The 18,964-nt window shown below is 56.6% G+C and overlaps 1 protein-coding gene across 3 annotated transcripts; it reads right to left on the bottom strand.

Moving 5' to 3' along the window:
• Positions 1 to 893: 893 nt before the first annotated feature.
• On the bottom strand, positions 894 to 17,353 carry TTC31 (tetratricopeptide repeat domain 31). Of its 3 annotated transcripts, XM_063135838.1 has the most exons (17): positions 17,265 to 17,353; positions 16,959 to 17,100; positions 14,192 to 14,439; positions 13,721 to 13,804; positions 13,508 to 13,570; positions 13,076 to 13,234; positions 11,546 to 11,677; positions 10,092 to 10,146; positions 9,745 to 9,835; positions 6,405 to 6,546; positions 6,152 to 6,256; positions 5,599 to 5,671; positions 5,331 to 5,445; positions 4,019 to 4,093; positions 3,695 to 3,797; positions 2,496 to 2,602; positions 894 to 1,833 (listed from the first exon to the last, which is right to left on the bottom strand). In XM_063135838.1, exons 2-17 carry the CDS (start codon positions 17,089 to 17,091, stop codon positions 1,755 to 1,757), a joined length of 1,764 nt encoding a protein of 587 aa, XP_062991908.1. In that variant the 5' UTR covers positions 17,092 to 17,100; positions 17,265 to 17,353; the 3' UTR covers positions 894 to 1,754. The 3 variants fall into 3 exon arrangements, with proteins under 3 accessions (XP_062991908.1, XP_062991907.1, XP_062991909.1); XM_063135837.1 differs by lacking the exon at positions 17,265 to 17,353 and having other exon boundaries at positions 16,959 to 17,244; XM_063135839.1 differs by lacking the exons at positions 6,152 to 6,256; positions 17,265 to 17,353 and having other exon boundaries at positions 16,959 to 17,244.
• Positions 17,354 to 18,964: the final 1,611 nt, after the last annotated feature.

The raw sequence follows: 18,964 nt of genomic DNA on the forward strand, positions 1-18,964 counted from the left end.
CCCCATCGGTGCGCTAGGTGCTGTACAGAAAAACCTACCATAGGCACAAGGCAAGGAGGGGCTCAGTGGCAGGAGACTGGGCTGGCCGTGGAGAGTAAGGACAGGTGGCTCAGGAGTAGCTTTGCTGGAGGAGAGGAACAGGCCAGGCGGAGGCCGGAGGGGAGGGGGGCCAGCGGCCGAGCAGTGGAATTCAAATCTAGACACACAGAAGAAAACGGGGAAAGCGTAAGAAAGAGGCCGCCTCCCACACGAGGACAGAAAACACGCAGCTGCCAGCAGACGGCCGATGGGAATCCCAGGAAAAGGAGGCATGTCGAGAGATGACCAGAGCACAGGCGAGGATCTCAGCAGCAGGCACAGAAAAGAGAAAGAACTTGGAGATGTTGAAGAAGGAAGATTTTTCGTTTAAAAAGTGGGCACAAAAGAGGCAAAAAGACCTCCAGGTCTGCGGGCACCCAAGGCAAGGAGGAAGGCACCCCACTGAGCAGGGGTTGAGCTAGATGATCTCCGACGACCCTTCCAACTCTATGAAGAACAGCCTCCCCCAACTGGGGCCACGCTGGGAATTGTAGCCCAGCACATGTAGGAGGCCTGGCTTCAGAGGTGCTGGGGAGGAGGGCTGGCGGCGTCACCCCAGGAGGGAGGCCTTGTGGGTGTAGGAGGGAGGCCGACAGGGCTGACGAGAGCAGGCAGCGGGCTTCTGCCCCAACCCTCGGCAGACACACATCCACACGGCTTCTCGCTAGCAGCTCTGGTGGCTCTGGCTCTGGCCCAGACCAGGCCTCAGGTGCGCCCAGATCTGGTTGTGGCAAGATTAGCATCGCTCAGCCCCAGATGGGTGGGGGTGGGGGTGGGGGTGGGGTGTGTGGAGAAGACAAGTTAGCAACACAGCAGCCTTTCCCAAAAGTTTATTCTGAACAATGAAAAAACAACGGGGCAGCCCCAATCCCTGAACTGACGAAGCAGTACATACAAGGAGTGCTCCGAGTCGCCCACCCCCACACTTGGACCACTTCCTCTGGCTGTCCAAGCAAAGATCACAAGCACAACACACACACACACACACACACACACACTCCTTCCCCATTCTGAACAAGACTAACCTCAGAAGGCCTCTGCAAAGGCCAAGCTCCAAGAGAAGCACGCCTTTTCCATGGGGCAAGAGGCTGACCTAAGCAACAGCAGCAGAGGAGTGTGGAAGGAAGCCCCACAGAGGCAGTAGAATGGGAGGGGGGAGTAGTCTGCCCTACTGAAACACGCTGCAAGCGCATCGCTTCACACATGGCGGGGGGCACGCGTGGCAGACCTGGCTGCTGGGGGAGGAGCCTAAGAGCTCCCCCACCCTCAGCGCCAAGCAGAGACGGTCACTTCTCTGCCTCCCTCTCTCAGAGCCAGATCTTACTGTGCACCTCCATGTAAGCACAAGAACGGCAGAGCCGCTGCTTGGACCTGTCCCGCCCCAGAGAGAAGTGCTCTCTCCACAAAGCTCTTTGGAGGAGGGAGACTGGCGAGGACGACGCGGCGGCGGCGGCTGCAACTCCAGAGTCCAGCATGCACCGAGATTGGCCTCCGTGGCTCCCGCGGCCGCCTGGACCTGCACAGTGCACCGTCTCTCCTTCAGCAGCCACTGCAAAATGCCGCCGCCGCCACTGCTGCTGCCCCCACCCCGCCCCAGGACACAACGGACAGGGTCCAGCAGCTTCACCCACAGAGAGCTCAGCTTGCATCTTGCTTCTGATCCAAGGATGTCACTGTTAGGGCAGCTGTCCAAGACTGCGGAGCCAGGGACCAGCCATGTACGCGGCAGCGGCGGAGGGGGCGTGGATGGGCTCCCTGGAGGAGGAGGAGGAGGAGGAGGAAAAATGAGAGCGCGCAAAGCACAACCTTTTAAGTATAGCATTCTTCAAATACTTAAAAGGTTGTCACACAGAGGAGGGCCAGGATCTCTTCCCGATCCTCCCAGAGTGCAGGACACGGAAGAACGGCCTCAAGTTAAAGGAAGCCAGATTCCGGCTGGACATCAGGAAAAGCTTCCTGACTGTTAGAGCAGTACGACAATGGAACCAGTTACCTAGGGAGGTTGTGGGCTCTCCCACCCTAGAGGCCTTCAAGAGGCAGCTGGACAACGATCTGTCAGGGATGCTTTAGGGTGGATTCCTTCATTGAGCAGGGGGTTGGACTCGATGGCCTTGTAGGCCCCTTCCAACTCTGCTATTCTGTGATTCTATGAATTGGCTTTCTAGGACTCCCTGACAAGCTTCTGCTCAGCCTCCTCAGCTCTGCCCCTCCTGCCTTTGGAAAAGCAAAGCCATCTCACCTGTGCCACAGCACACCTGTTCTGCCACTGGTGGCCCCATGCGCAGTGGTTGCCCAGCACCTATCCCAGGCCCTAGCAAGTATGAGCCACCGGGGAAGCGAAAATGCCCTCCCACCTCTCTCCCCCCACCCCCAAACAGCCTTGAATTCTTCACGCTCTGCAACGAGTGCCTACCTACCACTTTGCAGGCTGCTGTGCGCTAGTGGGGGCCTTGGTGGGGGGCGGAGTGGCATGCACTGGGTGCTTCAGCTGCAGCAGGAGTTTGCTTCCATCCACTTCAACCCCCTGGGAGGAAGCACAAAAGAGACCCCCATGTGTTCAAGGGCAAGGTGACGGCCCAGCCATCTTCACCTCCCACCACCATCGCTAAGTAGCCAAGAACATCCCTCCAGTCCAGCTTCCCACTTGCCACAGCGGCCAACGAGTCGCCCCCACGGAGGCCGCAGCCTCTCTCCTCACCTATGTCGCCAACACACACACACCGCTTCGTCCTCTCCAGCCCCGTAAGTGGACATGTGAAGTTGGGACAAGAGCCCACGGGGGTGGGGGGAGGGACAGATCCCCATGGGCCAATGCGTTGCCTGTTTCCCACCCCCCTCCCTTGGGTTGGGGATTTCCTTTCAGAGCAATTATAACAATTATCATTGTTAAAGTATTTTTAAGCCAGCCTTCCTCTGAAGACATCAGGGCAGCGTTCAAGACAAGCCGGGCACATAACTCTACTGTCAGAACGAAAGGCCCCCCGCCCCCACGCCAGGAGCCCTCTGCAGAGGTGGCCGCTCCGCTGCTCCCTCAGCCCGCCACAGCGCAGCAGCTCAGCGTCCTTCTCACGCGCTGCTGAGCTGCCGTGGACTGCGGGCTCTCACTCGGCGTTGTGGAACCAGTGCTTTGGACCCTGCACCTGGAAAGGACCTCCTTCCCAAAGCCCCCAGAACACCCTAAGCTTTCTAAGGGAGATGCTGAAGCTGCAGGGGCACCCATTAGGGAAAGGGGCAACTCCCCAGCCGCCCCCTCCCCAGAGGCTCGCTAGTCCGAGCGGGACGGGCTCTTGCTCAACATGCCAGACTTCGCTGGAGGAGGAGGCCCCCTGCGCCCAATCTGGTTAGCAGCAATCCAAGTACGAAGCCCCTGGGGATCCCGGCAGAGGACGATGGGCTTCCCCTCCGCGAGGACCCTTGTAGGCCTGGGAGACGGATTCCACCTGGTGGCGGCGGCAGCAGCAGCAGCAGCAGCGTGATGCTCTATCTCCCCAGCCTCTAAACGAGCGGAAGCCACAGCGAGGCAGGGCCCCCGTAATTGAGGGCGCTCCGCCTTGCGCTTGGACCCTGCTGGGTCTCCCAGGATCAACACCGGACTCCGCACAGAACGACTCCTCACCTGCAGCGCTGCATAGGCTGCCTCGGCTGCTTCTCTGCGTGAGTAGTTGACGAAGGCACAGGACTTCCGGGGGAGTTGGCGGATGGAGTCGATGGGCCCAAACCTGCACCCCGAGCAAAGACAGCATGGCAGGGCCACGGAATCTGCCACGAGGCCTCACACACCGGGGCTCTTTTTGGCACGGGGGAAATGGGTCCCTCTCTTGTGCTCCCCCTTCCACTTTTGGCATCCGGGGCTATGTGAGCAGGAGGGAGGGAGGGAGGGAGGGGCCGGTGTTCTTCACATCAGCAGAGCAGAAACAGGGAAGGGGCAGGAAATACGTACGGCTGGAAGTAGCGGAGCAGGACCTCCTCGGTGACCTTTGGCGTGAGGTTCCCCACCCACACAGCAAACCACTCCCTGCAACAGAGCACACTGGTCACGCACAGAGAAACCAGCGGTGGTGACCGGAGGGATCCAGGCCCCTCCCTTGGCAGGCCCACCACACTCTCGTGGCCCCTCCTTCCACCCCGCCCAAGTCTGCCAAGCGCCACTGGCTTCCCATTCCCAGGGCTGATAAAAGTCCCTGCTTGGCAACTGGTCCAGCAGCCGTGGCGACGGAGCCAACAGCAATCTACAAACCACGCCCCACAGCAGAAAGCCACGTGGCCAAGGGAGGGCTGCTCACGAGGGGCTCCGTGGCCTGGGCAGAGGGCCATGGCCTAAAACAGCAGGGGTGGGGGAAACGCTTTCTAGCCCGAGGGCCACGCTTGCTTGTGCAGAACCCTCCTGGGGCCAAAGCCAACCGTGGGCCGGCTAGAGCGGCATTTCCACTCCGCCCCTCCTTCTCTCGTTGGGTTCCCACTCTGCGCATTGCCAGAGGAGCCCCTTACCCAGCAGGCAAAGAGGCCATGTTGGGGAGGCAGGGCGTGATCCCCCCACCCGCCGCAGCCTCGTCTGCCCACTTGGTATTTACTTATTTAGAGGAATTTTATCCCGCACCTCAGCCCAAAAGGCTCCCGGAGCAGATTACAATTAATCAGCAAAGAAGAAGATGGTCCCTGCCCTCAGGCTCACATTCTAAGAAAAGGACACACAAGGGGAAGGGGAGGGAAGAGGGGGGAAGGGGAGTGGATCCTTCAGCAGGGCCGGTGGCAATGGCCACACTTCCTGTTAGCGGAGTAGAAAGGGTGAAGCATCACCTACCTACCTACCTCCCCGCTGCTCCGTTGATCTAGATCTAGGGGAACAGCAGAGAAGTAGAAGAACGGTAGGTAGGTAGGTGGGTGGGTGGGGGAGACCTGGCCCCCTGCACCCGTCCCGTCCCTTACAGAGGCACTGGCCGCTCCATGCCAGTCACGTTAGAAGGGGGAGAGAAAGGGAGAGGAAAAGAGAAGGGAAGAGGATGCAAAGGGCAGGCCAGTGGACTGATGTGCGGGGTAGGGGGGTTGTTCTGGCAACGGCTGGGGGCCTCAGTCAAGTACTGGTGGAGAGACACCCCGGAGTGTCCGGGCTGTGTGGGGCCAGATCCTAGAGGAACCCGTGTTCAAGTGTTTGCTGCGAGCCCAGCCTTCCCCGGCGGTTCACGGCCTCTTGAGTTCCGGCTGCTCCGGGCCCTCGGCTGCACCCCTGATCCACACGTTTCCTCTCCACTCACCTGCCCAGGGCCCGTGGAGCTGGAGGCACCAGCACCTTGCCCTGTGAGTTGGTGATCGTGACTGATGCTAGATGCCCTCCTGCTGAGGCACGGCTGCTTGCCAGAGGTCGCCCACCTTGCCAGGAAGGAAGAAGGAAAGAGAGGCTGATGTACTTGGGGGAGAGGGGCTCTCAGCCCCACCACCCACTTGGCCTCTGCTCTCCAGGTGGCGACGTGCTGCAGGCTCCCCAGCACAGGATGAGCCAGGAGACCTCCCCTCCCTTCTTACCAGATGGAGGCAGCTGGGCTTCTCTGGCCAGGACGTTCCACTCCGGAGGACAGCCGCTGAAGCTATTCTCCTGCTGTGGGAAGGGAAGAAGAGCCGCCATCAGGGGCTCACACAGCCTAGCACCAAAGGGAGGAGGCGGCCCTGAAGCTTTGTGGGCCGGGACAGAGCGCCTCCACGTCTTCGGTGCCAGGCCCCAGCTCAGGGCCAGCAGCACAGCCGAAACAAAGCCATCGCTCAGACCACCGGGGCTCGGGTGCCGAAATGGCAGCCCCAGCTTCCTAAAGGCTGGACGGCACCCTTTCTCAGAGCCATCTGGCCAAGGGCACCTGCCTGCCCCCCTGCCCCGCTTCCTCCCTCTCTCCAACGCTTCCTCTCAGCCAACCGGGCATTCCCACTGCGCTGAACGGAGCAGGCTCACGCTCCCCAGGCCCAGGCGACGGCCCTCCCATCACCCTGAAACTGCCACGCGGGACGACTGAGGAGCCACAAGCGGGGGGCAGACCCAGGTGCCCCCCTCTCAAGGCGTGGGCTGCCCAGCCTCTCCCCTGCTCACCAGCAGACGCTGAACGTAGCAATTCTTCAGCTGGACGGCAGCATCGCCACGGAAATCGCCTAAGCGCAGGAGCTCCTCGAAGGTCCTTGCAGCCTCCACGTAGCGCTGGGGGTTGGGGAGAAGGCCAAGAAACCTCTCGCGGCTCTGCCTCTCCATGGAACACCCCCCCACCCCAGCCCACCCACCCCCTGCTCCACAGCCACCTCCTACTGGCTGGGGGGGGGAGCCTCGCCCTCTGCCCATCCATGCATACCTTGAGGCCCATCAGGGCTTTGCCTTGGCGGAAGAGGCCTTTGGGCCAGCCGGGCTGCAGGCTGAGGGCAAGCTGGGCATCACACAGGGCCTCCGTGAAACACTGCAGCCTCTCGTAGCAGAAGGAGCGATTCCCAAAGAACCTGGGTGGGGAGGAGAGGGGCCAGGAATCAACACCCCTGCTCTTTAGGCGCACTTGATAGCAGCCGGCTCGACCAGAAGCCAAGCCGTGGGCAGCCACCACGGGGCCAAGATCCAGGATCAGCTTTTCGGTGGGGTCAGTTTGACGGGGCCAAGCGAGAAAAATGCCTCCCCCCCCGCCCCCACTCTGCACCTGGATGCGCCTCTTTCTGAATCACTGAGCCAGAGAAGGACAAAGAACCTTGGCCACACAGGGCTGTGCCTCACGCTGACGGCCTCCAAGTGAGCCGGAAAGAGGTGCGCTTCTCTCACGGAGAAAAAGCTAAGAGGGAGCCCGTCTTGTTCTTTCCCGCCTCATTCAAAGCCAAGCTTGCTGGCAGCCATAGAGCAGCAGGAGAACAACAAAGCCGCCTTCCAAGGGCATGAAATAACCAAGTAATACAAGCCGAGGCCTACGTGAAGGGAATGACCTGACAAGGCTTGCTAGAGCCAGTAGACTCAGAAAGGGGTTCCTCAGAAGGAGGTTTCGGTGTCGGGGGCCACCCCTGAACAAGCCCCACTCTGCAACCTCAGGGAGCCCCCGTCTAATGGAGACACCAGGCATGGATGTGGGAGACTTGGGGTAGATTCTCCACGGCCCTAGGAAGCAGCCTTGGGCAAGTCAAGGCTGGAAGGCTCCTCCCTGAAAAGAGGGTGGGGATAATCCACCAAACCCTCGGCAAGGGGAGAACAGGTGTTGCACAGCACCAGGAGGCCCTGAAGCTGATCCTGTGATAAGACTGGCGGACACCTGAGTGCCACAGCGAGAGAGAACAGGGGCAGACGTGGGACCGGAAGTGAACGCTACACTTACAACAACATCATCATGTCAGAGAAACGATGTTGTAAAGGCAGACTTTTATTATTTACTTACATTTTTGTTTTCTACTAGAAATACCCTAGACTGCAAATATGCAACGGGAAATTAAAACAACCTATTAAAACCCCATAAACTAAAGCAACAGTAAAAATCAACGGCAGTGTAAAAACACCAACAGAGAAAGGAAGCAAAAAGCAGACCGATACAGGTGGAAGCAATGCTTAAAAACATTACCAATCTTAGGCCATTTAAGAATGCAAAGCTCAAACTCAAAACCTAGACTCCGAGTTAGATAGGCCTCCTGCCATCTGCAGGCAGCAGCCTCCCAGCTGCATCCTCCACCCAATGGTCTCCCAGAGGGCATCCTCACCACGGAGCAGGTGAGCTCCTTCCAGGTCAGATCACTGCAAAGAATCACAGAATCATAGAATAGCAGAGTTGGAAGGCGCCTACAAGGCCATTGAGTCCAACCCCCTGCTCAATGCAGGAATCCACCCTAAGCATCCCTGACAGATGGTGGTCCAGCTGGCTTCTCATGGAATGTGCGCAGCAGCCAAAGCTGGCCCAAGCATTTCTAGTCAATGGTGCTACCTGGCCAGGGGATCAAAGCCCACCACCTGCCACCATCCATCACAGTTCCTCACACAGTCCAACACCAGCCAGGCAACCCGGAAGGAAACCATGCTAGATGATATCAAAGGTAGACTCTGCAGGATCCAGAAGAATCCAGAGGGCTACACACACACACCCTTCTCCTAGGGTGGGTCATTTATGGAGACACCCACAGCAGTTTCAGTCTCAAAGCTGGGTTGGAAACCAGACCGGAATGCATCTAAATAATCAGGTCCTTCCAAGAAAGCCAAGCATTCAAAACAGTAAATCTGAAATAGGGTAACAGTAGTTAATCAGTTGAATTAGGCGATGGTTTCATTTTAGAAAGAGCCTCTCAAGAGCCACTGGAAGGACGCATTTGCCACCACCATGACCCAGTGAGCCAAGCCCTGACCCATTGGCCATTCCAATCAGCCAGGATGGACCGTGGTGGACCTCATCGCTCCAAGCATCTTATCCACCCCCTCAGCTCACACAAACAGAGAAGTATCCTTATGGAAATGGAAAGATGAATCCCCAGAATAAATCCGAACAGGCCGGTTGTCAATGTGGTGTCCAAGTTTGTGCGAATACGACGATTTTAGCCATAAAACGTGTCTAACAGACTGGCCACAGCAAAAGCCCTCCAGCTCTTCCTGCAGGCCAGGCTGCAAGGCCCTCCCACCACTCTGAACAGCTCTCCTGGGCAACGGGACACGCTTGCGGTGGCCACCACAGAGTGAGCTCTGAATTGAGCTCTCTTGAGGCCCAGCCGGATTCAGCCCAAGTCTTCCACCACGTGAGCTCCAGCCACCATCCTCTCTGTTTCACTGCCTCCATCTCCTCTCAAACAACAGAGACGGCTTAACTCTTGGTGATAGGAGATGGTGCCTAACAGCAATCATTTCAACGCCTGGAACATCTCTGCACTGCAGAGCTCAGCCAGGATCTCAAAGGTCGCTAGACAAACCTCTAGGAAAACCGGCAAGGCATACCAGGAAACGGTCCTGATCCATAAGCATCTAGGAGCAAGCCATCCTTGAAGAGGTCTGAGACTGTCATGGAATTAAGCCTAAGCAAGGCGAACAGACTAACAGTTGTAACCTCCACCGTGCCTGGGTCCAGCTCCAGCTGAGAGCCCCCTCCCTCCTGCTGTCACCTGTCACTGCAGAGGTCACCAGTGAGGGAGGAAGCAGCAGCCAGGCACCTCTCCACCGTGCCTGGGTCCAGCTCCAGCTGAGAGCCCCCTCCCTCCTGCTACCAACTGTCTCTGCAGAGGCCACCAGTGAGGGAGGAAGCAGCAGCCAGGCACCTCTCCACCGTGCCTGGGTCCAGCTCCAGCTGAGAGCCCCCTCCCTCCTGCTGTCACCTGTAACTGCTGAACTTTCCAACTAAGATTGTAGTGCCTGAATTTGCTTTCCTTTCCCCCCTCCTCCTCCTCCCTCCCAATCCCCTTTCCTTTTGTGTCATGTCTTTTAGATTGTAAGCCTGTGGGCAGGGACTGTCAAGAAATACTTTTGTAAGCCGCCATGAGAGCCTTTTTTGGCTGAATGGCGGCATAAAAATGCTTAAATAAATAAATAAATAAATAAACCTCTGTACTCATAAGGGTTTGGAGTAGGGGGAAAGTTCCAACTTAGAGGCCACCAAGTAGGAAATACCAGACCTCAAACGTTCAAAGCCAAAGATGCTGCAGAAAACAGGAGAGAGAAAGGATGAGGGGCCCCACCCGACCCTTGCCAAGTCTCACCGGTATTCCCGAGGGTTCAACTTGATGGCCTCCGTGAACAGCAGCACAGCCTCCTGATACCGGCCCTGCTTTGCAGTTTCATTCCCACAATCTTGAGGATTATACAAAAAAAGAAGTGTTCACATGCATGGAATGAAACATTCTGCACAACTAGGTCAAAGCTTTGCACTCCCAAAGCAAAGCTGTTCTGCTAAATCCCCAGTTCAGCACTGCAGGACTTGGGCCTCCCTTCATGCCTCCCACAAACAGGGTCCAGGAGCGCAGTCAATCTGGTAGGAAGGAAGGAGGAACCCAAACCAAGAGGGTGGGTGGGGGAAGGTCACCACTAGCCCAGCTCACAGGCCCACCTGCCAACACCATGCTCTGCTCCACGGGAGTCATCTGCACCCCAGGCCTTGGGACCTGGAAGAGGAAACAGGGCACAGAATGAGGAGCTCCTGCGGTTTTACTAGGGTGGCACCCTGGGAAGGACCGCCTCGATCTACAGACACCAAACAAATCCAGCAGCATGATGTGGAGAAAGAGAAGTTAAGAACATCAGAAGAGCCCTGATGCTGGATCAGACCAAAGACCCATCTAGTCCAGCACTCTGTTCACACAGTGGCCACGCAGATGCCCATGGGAAACCCAGAAGCAGGTCACGTGAATGCCACAGCCCCCTTCCGCTCAGGTGCCCCAGCAACCGATACTGGAGGCAGCACATAGCCATTAGGATTAGTAGCCACTGATAGCCATTTAGGCTCCATGAATTTGCCCAATCCCCTTTTAAAGGAATTGGTGGCCATCACTTCATGTTTTGGTGGCAAATTCCATCCTCTGACTCTGCGCTATGTGAAGAAGTGCTTCCTTTTATCTGTCTTGAATCTCCCACCAATCAGTTTCATGGGATAATGACCCCACGGGGCTGTAGTATTATGAGGAAGGGAGGAAAAGGTCTCCCTCGCCACTTTCTTCACATCATGCAGCAGTGCTTAGACCTCTATGATGTCTCCCTTCACTCAACCTTTTTTTTAAGTAAGCAGTTCCAGACGTTGTCACCTTCCCTCCTAGGGGAGATGCTCCAGCCCCTTGATCATTTTAGTTGCCCTTTTCTCCACTTTCCCCAGCTCTATACTATCCTTTTTCAGGTGTGGTGACCAGAACTGTACACAAGTCACACCACAGATTTGTATTTCGACAATATGATATAGGCCAACTGCTTTCAATTCCTTTCCTAATTATACCTACCGGTAATACAGATTTTGCCCTTTTCACGTCAGCTGCCCACTGGGCCAACATTTCCATCGAGCCGTCCACCACAACCCCAAGATTTCTTCTTTGATCAGTCACCACTAGCTCAGATCCCATCAGTGTATATGCAAAGTTGACATTTTTTGCCCCAACATGTATTTCTCTCTCTCTCATAATGCTAGAACCTACAGTCACCAAAGGAAGCTAGACTGGAGCGGGGGGGGGGGGGGGGGAGATTCATAGCACACAATTAGACTATGGAATTCACTGCCACAAGGTGCAGTGATGGCCACTAATTTAGATGGCTTTAAAAGAGGACTGGATAAATTCACGGAGGAGGTGGCCACCAACAGCTACTAGTCATAAGAGCTACATTCTCCCCTGCAAGGTTAGAGATCATCTGTCTCTTAACCCCAGTCCCTGGGGGACGCAAGTGGGAAGGTGACAAACAGGGCGCTGGCCTAAATGGGCCTTCTTCGGCCTCATCCGGCTTCAGGCTCTCCGGATGCTCTCCTGCCACAACAGAGACGGATGAGGCAAGCCTGAGCACCGCACAGCCTGGCAGCCTCACCTCTGGCTTCGCTTCCGCTTCGGCCTCCTTCCCGTCGGGCCTGGCTGGCTTCTCCTTCTTCGCTAGCAGCGGCTTGGTGCCTGCCTTCAGGCAGGCTTTTGAGACAAAGGTGCTGCTCAGGTCGAGCTCCTCCTGTGGATTAGAGACGGGAAAGAACATCTGCCATTCTCCTTCTTACCTGCATAAGAGTACGGCAGCGCAAAGCGCCCACGACTACAGATCTACCAGAAACTGAAGCTTGAGCAGCAGAGACATGCAGAAAATTCTGAAAGTGTGAAAGTGTCCAAAGTTCGAGCTCCATGCCGAACAGTCTCCTATTCCTCTGGCAAGAGAAATCTCATGATGTCCTCGGTAGTCTTGTCGCCGCCGCCACCCACTGCCAGCCTAGGAGCCCTGGTTAGACCAGCCTGGGGCAACACGGCACTTGGCCGGAGGGGGCACTGCCCGCATGCTGCCTTCGGCCCTGCAGGCACAGCAGCAAGAGCACGTCCTCCCCAGCCCCGCTCAGGCCCATCCCATCCCAGGCCTAGCCGGAAGCCCTGAGCCCAGCTCCGCTTGGAGCGGAAGGGCCCCAAGGAAGTGACCTCCAGGGGACAAGCCGCAGCCAGAGGAGAAGCTGCTCTGTGCGTGGGCAGGGTCTGGCAGCAAGAGGCCGAGGTAAAGCCTTCTGAGCAAGTGAACACAAACACTTTGGGAGTTGTAGTTTTTGGTGGGTGGCAATGGCCGGGAGGCTTGCGAAAGGGGGACGTGGCACCAGAGCTTTGCTCTCCCCTTTTTCCTTCCGAATGGAAATAGGCAATCATGTTTTTATCCAATTATTCTCTCACTATATGTCCCCATGGCAACACAGGGTTTAGACTAGTAAGAAGAGCCCTGATGCTGGATCAGACCAAGGGTCTACCTAGTCTATAATTCTGTTCCCACAGTGACCAGCCAGCTACTGACCGGAAGCTCACACGCAGGGCACGGGGGCCACAGCACGCTCCCGCTCACGTTCTTCAGCAACTGGCTTATATAGGGTCAGTGCCTCTGATACTCTGGGCAACACAGAACCATCAGGACTAGCCGCCAAAGAACAACTCTGCCAACTTCGTAGGCAGCTTTGCCCCCAAAAGAACAACCATACAGAAGCCAGCAACCAATACTGCACCAGAACCAAAGACAAACCGGGTTGAAAAAACAGATTTCTGCAAGACACTTTGAGGCAGCTTGTTGTGGTGGGAAGCGGCCCGTGCAGTTAACCGATCCATCTCGATGGCCTCAGAAGGCCCCTCCCAGCTCAACTATTCTATGATACTACGAGCCTCAACACCGCACCGATGCACAACAAGCCAGAGCAGACACGTCAACGTTCTGTTGAAGGGAACGGCAGGAGTGGAACCACGCTGTCTGCATGGCGCTCCAGCTGCCCTCCGGTTCTCTCCCCACAGGGATCCTGCTTGGCTGCGCCTCCCTAGCCCCCTTCCTTCCGCCCGCCTGCCTGCCTGCCTGAGCCCAAGCCCTGCAGTGGCCTGCACAGCTCACACTCACCTCCGTCTCCTCCTCCTCCTCCTCCTCCTCCGTACTCCTGTTGGGGCTCCTGCCTGGGGAGGCCTCGACGGAGCTCCCCTCGGAGTTGGTAGGCCCAGGCCCCAATGCACTCGGGCCAACAACCAAGGGGTCCCGGTCTCGGCTGTATGAAGGTTTATCCTGCAAAGGAGGAAGAGACGTGACCTACGACAGGATCACAAAGCCAAGGAGAGTCTCTGCCCCTGGCTGAACTGGGAGTCCAGCACAACTCTCTTCCAGGCTCAGCTTTCTGTCCACCCAAGGCCAACCCTTAGAGTACCGTGCCCAACTCCAAGCTCTCTCGTCAAAAGACTCCACTGCCCATGGAAGGTTTTGCCAGTCTGGGAATGGCCTGAAGGGCCTGGCTCACTGCTCCGAGGCAGGCCACCCCCAACGGCGCACGTGGCCACTCACTGCCTCGACCTTGGCCTTTAACTCCTGGTCGCGTTTCTCCTGCCGCTTCCGGTCCTTTTGCCTCTGGAGAAGAAGAAACAAGGAAGCATTGAGCTTGCCAGGGCTGCTGAGTCACAATGACGGCCCTTCTTTATTTCACTTATTTGGAATTATTTTTGGCCTCCCCCAGAGATTTTGCTGCCCCACATGCAAACGTTGAACAGAGAGCGTTACCTTCTTCTTCATCCTCTTCTTCTCGGCCTTCTTCTTGAGGCGCTCCTCTTCGGCAACCAACTCTTCTGCATTCTTCTCCGCTTCCTGAGGGAGTGCATTCGAGTGAGCCCCCCTCCTCATGCCAAGCAGGCACGCAGGTGCATGCGGACACACACACTCACCCATTATCGCTACACCCTGCCTGTCCCAGCACCAAGCGAGGGCTGAGAAAAAAAGCAGAGGGAAAAGGCAAGGACCAAACATGGGTTGAAAGCAGCATTTCAGGAAGCATGGCACACCCAACCTGGGACAGTTATGCGTACGAGCCGGCATGCGGTGAAGACGATGAGGGCAGGCAAAGAGACGCCTCCCCCCACCCACCAGAAGGAGCCAAAGGGGGGGGGGTTGTGCTGCCAGAAAGCTGGGAAGGGCGAAGGGCTGTGACCAAGGATATCCAGGCCAGGCCGAGTCGTACATCTCTCCTTGCCTCACCTCAGCTGTGAGTCGCTGCTTCTGGGGGAGAGCAATGCCCAGCAGCGGACAGTCTTGACGGTTGCTTGCTGGTGGGGCAGGTGCAGAAGGCTTGCAAAGAAAGGACTTCTTGAAGCCACAGAACGTGGCTGGGCTAACAGCGTGGGCCTGCTGCTCCACCTCCTCCTCCAGCTCCCCACTGTAGCGCACCCAGGCCTCGTAGCCGTAGAAATCATCCTCACAGTGCCAGCATGGCTCTCCGTCTATGTCTGCAAAGGGACCAGACGGCAGGCATGAGCTCTTCAGATGGGGGTGGGGGGCCGGAAACGCAGCTGACACACCCTGTCCTCAGTTGGAGGCAGAGCCCAGCGATGGAGACCTACATAAGAGACCAGCAGGGCAGGCACAGGCAGGCTCCCAGAGGGAGGCCTTTGGGTGCTTGAGCCCTGCGAAACCTCTCAGGGAGGCTCCAGCTGTCCTCTTATGGGCGAGGCTTCATGGCAAGGTCTGAGACCGGAATTCTGGGCAGAGGCCAGGTCTCTAGTCCAAAGCGCACCACAGCTGTGGCGCCGCCACTGCGCACACCTCTCAGCAGGTCCCAGTAGCCTGACTCAGGGCACAGAAAATTCAGTGCCTTACAAGCCCTCCAGCTAGCCACAAACATTTTAAGAAAAATAAAACAAAGGCAGGTGTTGAGCGGAGATTCTTGTTAGCTTCAGGATCAGAAATTGACTTTTTTCTCCTCAACCCTAGGGCAACCTCAGCACTGGAGAGCGGTCGGTCACAGCTAAGGGATGGAGATGACAATCCCTGCAAGAGGCAGCTGGACAACCCTCTGTCAGGGCTGCTTTAGGGTGGATTCCTGCCTTGAGCAGGGGGTTGGACTCGATGGCCTTGTAGGCCCCTTCCAACTCTGCTATTCTATGATTGGACTGTCACCTCGGCCACGGACTCCCCAGGTACCCCAAGGCCAGCCCCTCCGCAGGCAGATGGGGAGAATGAGGCCGGCCAGGACGGGCCGCCCTGGATTATAGGAGACAGGTGGTGTTGCTTCTCTATTGCACTTCGCTAGAAAGACTATGGAGACAGCACTAAAGCCATCTCTTTTAAAGCCATATGAGATGTCGTATTATAAAATGCAAATACCAAACAGTAATAAATAATTAATAATTTTAAAATGTAAGTAAATAAAAAGTAGTAACTGTATTAATGGGAAAACAACAGAGAGGCACAAGCAGGTTTACAGTGGGTATCTCTCATGAAAAATACCTCTCAAGATTACCTGGATGGCATCCAAAGAGAAAACGCTGAGTTCAAGACCTTTCGTTTGGGCCAAAGAGTTATTTGATTAATGAACAGGGGTAGACTGTATCATTCCAGTAATACAGTGCTTGAAGTTTTTTCTTATCAATTAATGAGAAAAAAATATTGTGTAAGGAATGCTCATCAAAAAGTTTAATATACAGATGTCTAAAAAAAAAAAATTATGGCCGTGGGTTTAATTGGCTAATTTTAAGTAGGAAGTCTTCTTAAAGGTACAATTCAAAATTGATCATATCTAGTGTGAACGCTGTGCAGCTTCTAAATTTTCAGGAGTGCTTAATAATAGTAAGATAATTGAGGAGAGAATCCTATGGCCCCTAGACATTGTCTGAGGGGGTTATAGAATAGTAGGGATTGCCCCCTTTTGAGGTCGGAGGCAGTGCTCTGACCTGAGAAGAGGGAGTCAAAGATCTGACCCCGTTCCCCTGACCCCTCACAGCTGGTGGGTGGGGGGAACCATGGCCTCTGGAGGTCAGAAAAACAACTTTGCAAAGGGAGAAAAAGGAGCGTTCCAGTGGGCAAGGAAGGGAGGAGACCGGAGAGGCCTTTTCCAGCATCCTTCCCTCCGGCTCTGAAACATTGGCGCTAGATGGGCATAATATATTTATTTGTTACCCGCCTCTCCCTCTAGCACATTACGTCTAGCAAAAACTCAGGGCAGGAAAAGATCCCCTCCACTGCCGCTCCTCCTACCCTGTATTGGATGACCAGAAGCCTCCAAGTTTGGGGTTTCCTATCAACAAGGGCGCAACTGATAGAACTATGCCCTAAAACTGTGAGCCCTAATTTTATAAAGTAAAATTACCTAATAAAGTAATTTGTGCACAGGAAGACCTAAATATTTGTGATGTCAGAATGCAAGTGCTTCTTATTAGAAACTCACCAGGCCTGTGTCCTACTTGGAATGAGATCTCTCCTTTTTAAAGCTACCAGGATCAAAAGTCTAAAACCAAGAAGCCTTTCAGAAATTCTATTTCCTGCTAAGCTATTAAGCTCCAAGAACCTTTAGCAAAGCTGTTTGTCTAACGACAGGAGTGTTCCAGGGAGCGGTCCTGCACACCCCACCCCACCCCCAGTATCAGAGCGCCCTCGTGACCCCCCTCCTCTCCCCTCCTCTCCCCTCCCCTCCCCACCCCACTAAGGGCTGGAGCCAGGAAACCACGTTCTCTGCCCCTCCCCCTCGCCGGCTGACGGGAGAAAAGGGGAGGGGCGACCCCGGGGGCGGGGGGAAGAGGAGGAGGAGGCGTCCAAGACGCAGCCCTACCGCCGCCCCCGCCTAGGACGGGCGGAATTACCTGCCCAGCAGGTGCTGCGGGGGGCGGCCATCGCCTTGACCGTCCTCCCGCCCTGCAGGGGATACTCAGCCCGCCCGCCCAGGCTCGTGCCTTTAACGCAGTTCATACTCTGATGCGACGCTACAGGCATATACAGGTAGACGTTACAGGTACACGCAGCCGCCTCTCACCTGGGCACTTCCGTCCCATCGCCACGCAGGCTTCGTGGCGGGCATAGAGAGCTGCTTCTTCTTCTTCCCCCCCCTCCTCCTCCTCCTCTTCCTCCTCCTCGTCCACCGCAGGCACGAGCCGCTCCATGATCATGCCGCGGCCCTGGGGCGAGAAGATGGAGGGGAATGAGGCGGCGGGCGGGAGCCGAGGCCAGCCGGGCCCCAGGGCAGTTCCGCCAGGCGGCGGAGGGAGAGCGAGGCCCGGCGGGGAACCGGGCGCCGAGCGAGCGAGCGAAGCCTCCCCCGTTTCCCCGCCGCCCCTCCTACCCGCAGGGCTCTCCGGCGCTGCCCGTGTGAGCGGCGAGGAAGGCGGAGACGCAGGACTCAGGCGCCGCCGCCAACGCCGCCTTTCCTCCCGGAAGCCGGAAATCGCGGCCTCTCTTCCGGGAAGAGAGAGGAGGGGAGGGAGCGTCACTCGCTTGTTCCCGGGCGCCATGTTGGTCACGGGCGGTGGCGGCGCCCAGTGCGCCATGTTGGCTTTGGGCAAAACGCTGCGGGTAGGCCCGTGACAGGCCCAGACGCCGACGCCGCCTGAAGGGCGGCCCCTGGGGAGAGGCGGGGCTTGCTCCCGGGTGAACCCACGTGTTGGCGTACGTGTTACATTTGTTAGGGTGCGCCAAAAGTGTACACCAAGCACTTCACGCTCAGCCACCGGACCCCTCCCTCCGCCCCTTTCCATTTCCCAAGAGTCGTCGGAGACGCAGCCGGCCGTCGCCTCGAGGCTGCTCCGTGCTTTCCGCCCCTGTCTGCAAGGAACGCCCCTGACCTGCCTGCTCAAATGTCGCAGTAAACAACACCACAGCTTCTCCTGGATCCGTGTTGTCTTTTTCCCAGGCACCCAGGCGCACTGGTGCTCGTTAGCTTCGCCTGCCCTTGCATGGGGGCTTATGTGACTTACATAAACAAGGCATAGTTGTCAAAATGTTATGTATTGTTATGTGAGAATGGGTCTTCTGTTTATGGAACATGTATGGGACTTGTGTTCAGTCACAGGAGGGAAGAGGGGAAAGTATGACTTCATCAGAGCAACTTTGATGAGTATAAATGTATGCTGATGTGGATGATGGGTAGAGAATCTTGCTTTCGATCCGTCGAGGGTGAGGTTCCTCCTAAACGTGTAGCTAATAAAGAGATAGTCACTGCATCTGGACTCACTGCATCTGAGTTTTCCTGTTCCCTCCCCTCCGGTTGGGGATTTCCCCTAACACATTATATTGGATGTTGTTCCCCTCCTCGATCCAGAGGGAGAGGCGGGTAATAAATAAACATGATGATGATGATGATGATGGGTTACGCCTCCCATGGGGCCTCGTTCCCTCTGCAGCCCCCGGCCCAGGTGGCGCCTCGCACCGTGATGCAGGAGAGGAGGCCAAATTCCTCCTGTGCTCCATCCTCAAGTCACTTATTTAGGGCTGTGGTGCCACAGGCGTGGCGGTGGGCGCCTGCTTGCCTGCTTGCAGGCCGGCCGGTCTTCAGAACTGGGGCAGGGATCGCCCAGTGGTCGCGTGTTGCTGGCCAGAACCGCGGGCAAAGAGTCGTGGTGCTAAACCGCTTCCTTCGCCTGCTCCCAGGAGACCTCGGGGCCTCGATCCAGGAGGGCTCCATGACCCCTCCCATTGGCCGCTGCGAGGCTTTTCATTGGCCCAAAGACTTGGAAGGGGCCCCTCATAGCCCAGCCATGAACCATCAGTGTCAGTGGGTGCAGGGACTTCCCCAGCAGGAAAATCATGGCCCCGCAGTCAAATCCAGCAAAGAAGCAGAGAGACCTTGGAGGGGGAGGGGGAGGGGGAGGGTTGGTCCCCCTTTTATTGCAATGTGTAAGTCAGTGGGGCATGCAGAGCCCCCCACCTCCCCCACCTCATAGGCAGCTCATCCTGGAGCGGACTGAGCCTTTGTCCATCACTTCTGCCACGGAGTAAGCCTACAAGCGTCAATCAATGGAAGAGACCCAACCTCTGTAACATCTG

This window comes from Elgaria multicarinata, chromosome 10 (assembly GCF_023053635.1).
Source record: "Elgaria multicarinata webbii isolate HBS135686 ecotype San Diego chromosome 10, rElgMul1.1.pri, whole genome shotgun sequence".
Lineage (NCBI taxonomy): Eukaryota > Metazoa > Chordata > Lepidosauria > Squamata > Anguidae > Elgaria > Elgaria multicarinata.